Source organism: Ciona robusta, chromosome 11 (genome assembly GCF_009617815.1).
Source record: "Ciona robusta chromosome 11, ASM961781v2".
Taxonomy (NCBI): domain Eukaryota; kingdom Metazoa; phylum Chordata; class Ascidiacea; order Phlebobranchia; family Cionidae; genus Ciona; species Ciona robusta.
In genome coordinates this window covers 6,005,868-6,016,004 of record NC_143245.1, presented here as the reverse complement: position 1 = coordinate 6,016,004, position 10,137 = coordinate 6,005,868, and the positions used below count along the sequence as shown (strand labels likewise).

The 10,137-nt window shown below is 39.6% G+C and overlaps 1 protein-coding gene and 1 non-coding gene across 2 annotated transcripts; both read right to left on the bottom strand.

Moving 5' to 3' along the window:
* Window positions 1-486: 486 nt before the first annotated feature.
* Window positions 487-558, bottom strand: Trnat-cgu (transfer RNA threonine (anticodon CGU)). Its single transcript has one exon. It is a non-coding gene; the product is annotated as a tRNA-Thr (tRNA).
* Window positions 559-1,128: 570 nt separating this feature from the next.
* LOC149728761 (cell division control protein 42 homolog) lies at window positions 1,129-5,809 on the bottom strand. The gene is made up of 4 exons (XM_089888032.1): window positions 5,339-5,809; window positions 4,806-4,864; window positions 2,476-2,690; window positions 1,129-1,944 (listed from the first exon to the last, which is right to left on the bottom strand). The coding sequence occupies exons 1-4, from the start codon at window positions 5,673-5,675 to the stop codon at window positions 1,668-1,670; spliced, it is 888 nt and encodes a 295-aa protein (XP_089744158.1). The 5' UTR covers window positions 5,676-5,809; the 3' UTR covers window positions 1,129-1,667.
* Window positions 5,810-10,137: the final 4,328 nt, after the last annotated feature.

The window sequence follows — 10,137 nt, the reverse complement described above, 5'->3', positions numbered from 1 at the left end:
CCTAACCCCTAACCCCTAACCCCTAACCCCTAACCCCTAACCCCTAACCCTAACCCCTAACCCCTAACCCCTAACCCCTAACCCCTAACCTCTAACCCTAACCCTAACCCCCAACCCATAACTCGTGCTAATCACACAAAAAAAGTTTTAAAAAAGTATTGCACTGTGCGGGACTCGAACCCAGTAAGAACGAAACAAAGAGGGTAAAAGACGGCGCGCTAACCATTACACCACAGAGCCGACGATAGTAAACTTATCGAAAGAGCGTATATAACCTACCTAATTTGGGAAAGATGTTCTTACTAGTATTTTATATATTTATAAAGGAATTTTCAGTATTTAAGTAATTTGTTTTACACTTATTACCAATTTAAAGTGTTTCTTTGTGTATTTTTTCAAAATTTTAAATTTAATAAGAGCGCCCACTTGTGAAAAAAGAGAGTGAAATTCGGATAATAAGTCGTAACTAATAAAATAAAATTACAGTGCCACCAGTGAGGTTTGAACTCACGACCCCTGGTTTACGAGACCAGTGCTCTACCACTGAGCTATAGCGGCTGCCGCGAACCACTTCGTATTCTGAGCACTATATTCTTTGGCACGCCATCGAGTCATTTGTAACAGAGTCTGTTTGTAACAGAGTGTGATTTGTAAGTATACATTGTGGCGTATTGGTTATGAAAATAAAGGTACAGTCACAAAAAAATCTATGTTTTGTATGTAGACAATAGGTTCACATTAAATTGAGAATGTAATTAAAAGTATAAATTACATCATTTTTTCAATAAATCTTTCCTAACAAAACAATAATCTTAATTTTTAAAAGTATTAGGTCCACAGGTCAAAATTTTCTTAATCAGCTTCAATAGAGCATGATTTGCAAACTCATATTTGGAGTTGGGGCTGTGTAAACACCACTGCCAAGTACAGCATGAACACGTCTCGTAAAAGCATTTTCTGCTTGCTGTCAGGCTGCTAAGGGCTACGAACAGAAACCGCAAAGTAGATTATAGGTTCAGTGTTGAACACACGGCACTGACAGCGAGCTCTTCTAGCGATTAACAAATTCCACTGCCCGTTTCTAAGAACGGGGTATTGAACACATCTTGTGTTAACATGTTATACAACTTTAAGGCGGCATATTCGTGTATTGCATGTTATACTGAATCACACAGAGCACAGCGAAAAGTTGTACACGGAATTAAAACAGCAATTTCGGATTTTAAGCTTAGGAGAAGTACTACATAATTGGCTGTAACATAACAGTATGAAATCGTAGTACAAAGTGTCTCAACACAGATTTCATTTGTGAAACATCGGAAAGGAATAAATTAACGCAAAGTAGCAACGCGAAGTGATTGCTGAAAGAGCCGCAATAACCTGCGGCCATAAATACATGAGAACACAGTGTTTTGCCAACCTGGGCAACAAAAACCAGACAGGCGCTTTAAAAATCAATGGGTAATTACTTTAGCAACGTTTGCTGAAGAAATTTCCCAAACAGAAGCAGAAATATGAAACATTATCGCGTAACTGTTTGCCAGGATCGATAGCTACTGTTTGCCAAAGACGTCATACGTCATGTGACCACGTTTATTACGTAACAATGTTGTTTGAGCTGGAACAACGCACTCTAGAACTTTGATATGGAACGTACGGGCAGTGAGTCACGCAGCGCAGCAGTATTTTCTCAGCCAAGCCCGTGGTTTACATTTTAAAGTCCTTGGAGTTGTACTTTTATCAGAGTGGCTGCGTTTCGATTCGCTTCGCATTTTACGCTTGCTTTTCCTCTGTCTACGGTCAGCAAAGTCCATGCCTTCTAGTATAGCAGTGTCGAATACTTGTTTTAAGTTCTTCTGTGTAAGTGCAGAGCATTCAACATATCCACAGGCACCACATTGCTTGGCAAATGCACCTGCTTCTTCCGTCGTTACAGGCCTCTCACTGAAAGATAAATATTTCAACTTAAAAATCTGTAAACGTTGTAAAATTGATCCAAAATTTAGTAAGACTAAGGCGTATAGAGCAGTACGCATGTCACCACATCTTAAAATCCGTGGACGTTTTTATAATTTTAGTTTAACACTCTGCAGATGTTGAACAACTGACAATAACAACTTTTACCGTCACGTATGTTGTAGATGAAATGTTTAAAACATTCTCTTTTATGTGTTACTTTTATTTTGAACCATATAGTTGGGTGGGGAAAGACGGAACACCTTTTCACATAACATCCAAATATCCTGATCGTGTTTAAAACAATTAGGAACAGTCTATTGAAATCGTGAGGATACACGGTTTATAATTTTTTAAATGTTCTTTGTTTACTACCAAATCTTCTCCCACCCTACTATATATAAATAAACAGAAAGACGTATCTGTATAATGTTGTTTAACAATAACTTATAGCGAAATTCACACGGAATAAGCGTAATTTTCATTTCCTGGAAATTGCTCAAGAGCATGGGAACATACCTGTAGCGTGCCAGGTCGACCAAAACGTCCAGACTGGTTCTTAAATCTGTTTGAGTTCCTACGAGTACAACAGGAACTTTTGGAAGGTACTTCTTTATCTCGGGCAACCACTTGTCTCTTATGTTGCAGAGGGAAGTAGGTCGAACGACGCTGAAACAAACTAATACAACGTCCGTTCCAGGGTAGCAGAGGGGTCGCATGCCGTCGAATTCGTCCTGTGACAACAAAGAAAAATGTGGGATTGTACTTTAAGCCGTGAAACGCGGATTTAATTAAATCCCTTAAGAGTCGAACGCGTTTGGTCGCTTTTGACCTTTTAGGAAACTTCCAGGGCCGGAGTAAGTCCAGTTAAGTCGTTCGATCTGAGTTCAAGTCAGCGTGATACAGTTTAATGAAAACTAAGCATATCCCGCCATCGAACGGGCGCCTAACTAAACCCACAGAGCGACGGAAACAGTGGCTATTCCTCCGTTATTATTTACGGCTCGAAAATTGGCACTTAAGCGCGCCGGTATAGTCATTTCCCAGCGAACATATCCGCTCGTAACCAACCGTTGCGAAATAAAAACAAACTCCCGTGTCCCTTTGCTTTGATATGTTTCCTGAACTCACAGCTCGGACAGTTTTTGTACGCCCCGCTACCGGAACACACGAGCGGTTATCTGTAACTATACGTCAAAGCAAAAGTTATAATACGCAGCTCTCAAGCTGTGTATACGTGGCCATAGCGACCTTTCTTCGTTGGTGTATAACGACGGTTAGATAAGCAAGTCATAGTCCAGAACGCCCAAGAGATCTCGGCTAAAACAACAGCATTCACACTCGAACGAACAAGGCAATTTCTCGCGCATTTGATGTGACATAAATCCGATACGATGGAAGTCGTAATACCTTTGTAACCGAAGAAAACAAATTGTGGCGACGTGGCAACAACAAAATATAATTCGCAAATTAATCTGATTACTCCCAAGACACTCGGCTGTTAATTCGGCCGAGAGACCACCTTGCCGAAAATAGCGCAGTGAGTAACAAACACGGTAAATTATGATGCTTTCTTGTGAACAGAGTGACGCTGCTCCAATAAAATCCATCGTCGTGTGTTGTCTGGCCTCATTTGGGGTTATTGGTGATAAAATAACGCCTCTCCCACGATGTAATTTACGAGTTACGTCACATCACAAGTTAGAGTGTAATGGTAACTTGAAACTACATTACAACAGCGGAAGCCAGGAGTGTGTTTGGCGAGTTTAGAACGGTGAGTGTCGGACTTTGATTCTAAGTTTGAAGTGGGAACCGTTTCTAATGAAAAGAAACAAACAGAAGTCAACGGCGTCGTAAGTTTCGACATAAACATCTTATTTTCAAGGCGCTCATTGCCAGTGACGTGGTTAAAGTTTCGCGGAGGTGGTCTCACACCAGACACTGGCCAGAAATAGATCGGCACATGCGGAGATAATCAGAGCCTTTCCCCGGATGCCGCTCACATGCGCGCAGTCGAGCGAGGCGGGTCCATTGTCCGCTCTCCGCCACACAAAACACATCAATAGTTGGGAGAACGACCGAAGGACAATTGAGAACAAACAATCGCCCGACGGGAGAGCGCTCTTTTAAACGGAGAAAAAATAAGACAAACTATTGTAAACTCCGTGGCCTTTTCGTCGGGCCTGTCATCGGTATAAGGTACCTTGTTATTTAGCCAACACTTAATAACACTGTCTTTGTTGACATGCGGCCACGTTTAATGACGTCACAGCCGTATGTTTCGCAGATACAGAGATAAGTGGGTGTTCTCAGATAACGGTTGCTATAATTGATGTAATTGGTCGCTCATCAGTCCGACATTACGAGAGCGTTGGCTAAGTGGGCGACTGTTTACCATTTCAAAGCGAGTTTCCGTAAAAAGTGCTTCAACCTGACGACCATAATAGCTACGTTTTACAGCCGACAACACACCGTGGTGACGTCACACACAGTTCGAGCTACAGCGACGCAGAACCAGCAGCCTTATTTGGCCCACTACAAAATTCGTGACGTCATCGGTAGAATGACGGTCGGAGCCAAGAGTGCTCGAAGCTGGTTTGATTTCTGTAGTCGCTCAGTGATAGGGATTCAAAGTTAGTTGGCTGTGAAATCCCAGGGGAACCCAATTCACCACTGCGTGTTTACCAGCGCTTTTATTTCAAATGCTTTCAACTATATCAAATACTTTGCAGCGTAACAACGCATTGAAAACATTTAGCTCGTAAAGCGGCCGTGTTTTAAGGTAGTTGCGTCGAATTAGAAAATGTCAAAACGAATAAAAATTTGTGTAACAAAAGCAAAGGTCTTACCTGGCCCGCAGTATCGCATATTTGCAGTCGTAGAGCATTGCCGTCAATCTCAATACGAACTGCAAACAACAAGGTCTGGATGTTAATTCAATGACAAAATAATGATTTGTTCAAATTGTTAAATCACCGGACACAATAATTAAGAAGCAGGTTTTGTAAACAAAAACATATTACATAAGTTTACATAGGGCTGGAAACTATAGAGCTGGCGTAATGGCTTCTTACTACGTATGTACGGTTTCAAATTGCGAATTCAAAAACAGCCTTAGGGCCTCTTGCATTATAACTTTACGGAGTATCTAAAACATAGAACTACGCTCTATGTGGTTTCATTAACAGGTGTACAAGCCTTTGAATTCCACCGTAGGGTGAAAGCCATGCCTTGTAGTAAAAAAATCACAACAAGCATAAAAGTAATTGTTGTTCAAGAACATTTCATTCATTTACTACAAAAATTCGATATCGAAACATGTACCGCAAGTAACCTAACCATACTTAGAACAACTTAAACGTAACAGCCAGTCATTTCTCACCTGAGTAATTATCAAAAGCAGTAGGGACATATTCGGTTGGGTAGCCGTTCGTACTATAGCTGACGACTAGACTTGTTTTCCCAACCGCACCATCGCCAAGAAGAACACACTTCAATCGATTCTCACGTTCTAATCTTGATTTTTCCCCGGCTGGAATCACATCGGGACTGACAGTGTTCGGTTCCTCGTAATAATCTTGACTGAATCGACCTGATACGTTTGGAGCCATTGTAGCTTCGGCGCTTGATATATGTACGTTGCTGTCGGTAAGCTCAGAAAATTCAGGCTCAGTTGTTTTGCCTCTGAATAAAGATTGAAGTCTGCCGCGGACACTCATATATAAAAAGCCTTTTAAAACAGGTTCATGTTAATACTGCTACGTGCACTACAGCTGTAAGTTAGCCAAAATGTTAATACGAGAAAATGAGCATCAGACACTGCACGCGCTGCTATTAAAGCTGAATAATTCAACAACCACCACTTCACAGCACCTAGTCTACAGCGTTCTATCTTTTTCTCTCAGCGCTTCGTGATAGTCGTAATTATATCGCGCCTTTTTCTCGGCGGCGACAAGTTGCGAAATCCTCTTTCGCCCGTGGCTGCAGTGGTCATACAACTTGTCCGCGCTACTAAAGCTCTATCTCCATTAGGTGCGAGCAATCGGGCCTCCGGGGTGGCTGAAAGCAATTACGCAGCAAGGCGAAGGCGAAGCAATCATCACTACAGTGCTGGTTATATTTAACCTAGGGTGACGAGTTGACGATCCTGCCATTGAAGATTCAACCTCGAACAAAAGGTTGCAGTGCTGAGATAACCCGACCTTCGCTTATTTATCTTTCTCCAATCCAAATAACTCAAGGGTTATGACAATAACTTCAATCAATTTAATATCAATTGATATATTTTTCCAAACACAATGTTACTCGGTAAAGTATACGCTCAATAACCTTGAACACACAACGCGCTGTTGGATTGAGATTTATTTTTAGGCGATTACAATAGCAGGCGTGTGTTTCCGGTACCTTAACAAATCCGAGCCAGTATCGATCATGTATGAAACAGATTTCTATACACGGGAAAGAGACACTCTTACCGACAACATCTAACGATACGAAGCGTCAAGAGACGGAAAGTCTCAATTCACAGTTTTATTGTCTGAGTGCTATCACATCTTACCTAGCCGGTTCTCACGCTGGCTTCGTTACAAAACTCGCTTGATTTTCGCGACAAATTCGCTGTTAAACGTTGACAAGAAGCTAGAGTTACATTGACCCGCTTTCGCGACTTGCTGGCGGTCTTATTCCGTGGGACACACCCGATCGTTTTATTCGCAGTTTAAACTGTTTGCTTTACGGCTACGATGAAATGAAACTGACATTATAAACCTTAGAGCAATTGGACCGCGTCAGCGCAATATTGCGAAAGCTACACCTCACTGAATAATCCAACATTTTGATCACAGGTGGCAGCATTTACCTTGATGGTTCTAGCAGGCACTTTCATTAACATCAAAGTAGAGGCGGACAACGGTCGATGGAGGCACCAAAGCTTAATGAATAATCGACCGGTGGTCTCGGGCGTATCCCTAATTGCGATTCAATTGAAATAGGTTGGGCCAGGACAAGGAGTTTCCGCTACCTGTCTCCACGGTCAAGTTAATCTCTGCGGTTTCACCACAAAATTAATTTAGCGGCGAATAATTTGAAAATATCCGAAACAGATTCGACGGTCGTATCGACTTAGTCAAACACTACGTTCGTGCTTTGAAGTTATTTTTAACATTCTTAAAAAAAGTTTAAAACAAAAACAGAGAAAAAGTCGTAAACAAACTGCAAAACTGAAAAGCAAGACATGCAATAGCAAACAAAGTTAATACAGTCTGCCTATATTTGCAAATGTAATACTTAACTATTGCACACTTATTTTTGTGCATTCTACTGCAACACCATTTAAATCTATGCAAAATAAACACAACATATTGACGCATCGGATAGGCTCACTTTGCTAACCATTCAAGTACCCATCCACCCATTTATGTAGGCGGCATCGTCCTTTTACCTTCTATGGTCCTATACGGCGGGTTAATAATTAATGAACAGGGTAGCGAGTTTAATTCTGATCCGGCGATGGTCGCTTGTCCAAATAAAGGCGACATCTTTACCAAAGCAACGAGCACAAAAGGCTCATGTAAGCAGAACGTAATTTACCTTTCGATCATAACGCTTTCCCCGCACTGTGACGTCACAGAGAAAATAAAGTGCCAATTGACTCACGCTCTAATACGGGTCGGACACTGATAATAGCTGTGTTGCAATTTTGACTATCATATGGCTACGTAAGCATAATGGCAATTCATGATAAAAAGCGGTATGGAAATAATATCCTATTCAGTTTAATCGCACACTCCAATAAAATATACCCAAGCAAAAATTAGAAATAAAAAATTATTAAAAAACATAAAATAAAGAAAACTCGGTGTTGGGGTAATAGGCAAACTCTAATCTAAACCATAGGTCCTCTGAAATGCCTCACTGTACGACCAATCAAGGGTTCTTTGTATTCCAACAACCAAAGAACTGTAAGCGAATAACAATACAAAAATAAATTGTCTCATTACTGGTAGCAATTAAAGCGGTATACATATACAAAATTCTATAAATATGAATAAGGTTCCACGGCGAAACAAATATAATCCCTTTGTTGCCTTATGGCGTAAACGGGCACTTTAAAGTGGAATTATTTTTTTCAAATGTTGTTTCCAATTTACAACGGTTTATTAAAATATTTTTAACACATTGACATATAGTAAGGTGGGGGAAGATGGTACACTTTTAGCACATAATATACAAATAAACTCATCGTGTTTTAAACAATTAACAACTGCCTACGTTGGTCGTGAGCAAATGGTTTAATAATTATTTAAATGTTCTTTGTTTATTACCAAATATGACGACAAAATGGAATCAAAATGTTTCCCATCTTGTCCCACCCTTCTATATATTATGTCGTTATTTACTGTCACGTGTCATGTTACGTTTTATGTTGTTGCAATAATTATGACGTCATTCGTCACATAAATTGACGTCAAAGGCGGTAGTAACTCCAGTAACTCGACCTTGACTATTTTTATACAACCAACGACCGTGACGTAGAACACTTTGTTTTATTGTTGTTGCTAGGTATAACCAACGTCGGGCATGACGTGTTATTGGAAAACTTTTACCAGTTTATGTCTCGCCGGATGGCAGACGAATTGTCTGTGCAACAAAATTAACGTTTTAGCATAAAACAATTTTCAAGCAAATTTGTAATTTTTTTTCTCTATGGAATAAAATACTGATATTAACGAAACATTATCATGGCAGACGAAATGTCTGTGCAATAAAATTAACATTATTTTAGCATAAAAACAGTTTTCGAGCAAATTTGATTTATTTGTGGCTTATAAATACCGGTTTAGACAAAACATTAACAAGACAGACAAAAAGTGGTGCAACAGAATTATGGTTTTTCCCAGAAGACCTATTTCTCCTAATAAATGTTTATTTCATGATCTGGAAAGGAATTATTTTGCTTTCACCAAAAACAGGAACAAAAAGTTCATAACACATTCCTGTTGTTTGTTAATACATTGCACCATAGGTCGCTCGACGGGGAGCAGAGGGGCTTCCTCGATTAATATACAGCCAAAGTAAAGTACGCCCAGCTTTTGATATTTAACCAGGAAAGATCAATATTTAAAAGTGAAACCGTGAAAACAACGCGCCGTAAAAGCCAAACGTTTAATGTGCGACTACAGATAGAATATACATGGTTATTTAATTTTTAAAACATAGGTTTTAATAGTTTTGCTTTTTTGCCTTGAAAAGTTCTGCTTAAAAAGGTTATTAATTGTAACAGAATGACTGATAATAAATTTACAATCCAATGCCCTAACACAATGGCCACGTCCACATATAGCCTTTTTGCATGGTCACTTTTATGCGCGTAAGTACTCGCATATTTACTCGCAAAAACAAAGTTAACACTCATAACGTCATAAGAGTGTCATCTGCTATAGGAGGTTGGTTGTTACTCGCATTATGCGAGTAAAAAAAGTAAGGTAAAAGTACAGTTTTACTTTTAAGAGCCCAATCTTTTTCGGGTATTAATTTTATAGGTTTTCGTTGGTAATACCACCATAAAGTATTAAAACTTATTTTATAAACTAGATTTAATAATATTGCGCTAAAATAAGCTTACTCAATGTTGATACGCGCATAAACCAATGACCATGCAAAATAACGCGGTTAGCGAGTGATTATGACGAGTTAATGCGGATCGTTATTCGCATTAACTTTTTACCATGCAAAACGGGTAATAGTTACATAAGTGGTAACTCGTAAGCACTGGGATATGAAACAAAACACCTGTGTTATAACTTTACACTCATTCATAAAAACATTTGGCTCTGTTTTTCTTTAGCAACACCAAACGATTCAGATGTAGTAGGATGGGAAAAGATAGGACACCTTTCCATTCTATTTTCTGGTACCATTTGGTAGTAAACAAAGGATATTCAAGCAATTAAACTGTATCATTACGGCTCTCATATAGTGTTGTTATTTGTTTAAAAACGATTCGAATACTTGGATATTATATGCTAAAGTTGTCCCATCCTACCCCACAGTACTGTATGGCGATTTATTTCTGTGTCCCACCTCGAAAAGTCCTAGGTTCTGTTAATCATTTTAACGAAAAGACCAACAATCAAGTTAATTCTGACGCCGTAGCAAAATGGTTTCACACCCACAAAGGTA

Coding starts and splice junctions, on each gene's coding strand:
- LOC149728761 (XM_089888032.1), bottom strand. CDS start 5,675: ATGAGTGTCCGCGGCAGACTTCAATCTTTATTCAGAGGCAAAACAACT. Junction 2,691..4,805: donor TATGCGATACTGCGGGCCAG/GTAAGACCTTTG, acceptor TTGTTGTCACAG/GACGAATTCGACGGCATGCG. Junction 1,945..2,475: donor GTCGACCTGGCACGCTACAG/GTATGTTCCCAT, acceptor TTTATCTTTCAG/TGAGAGGCCTGTAACGACGG.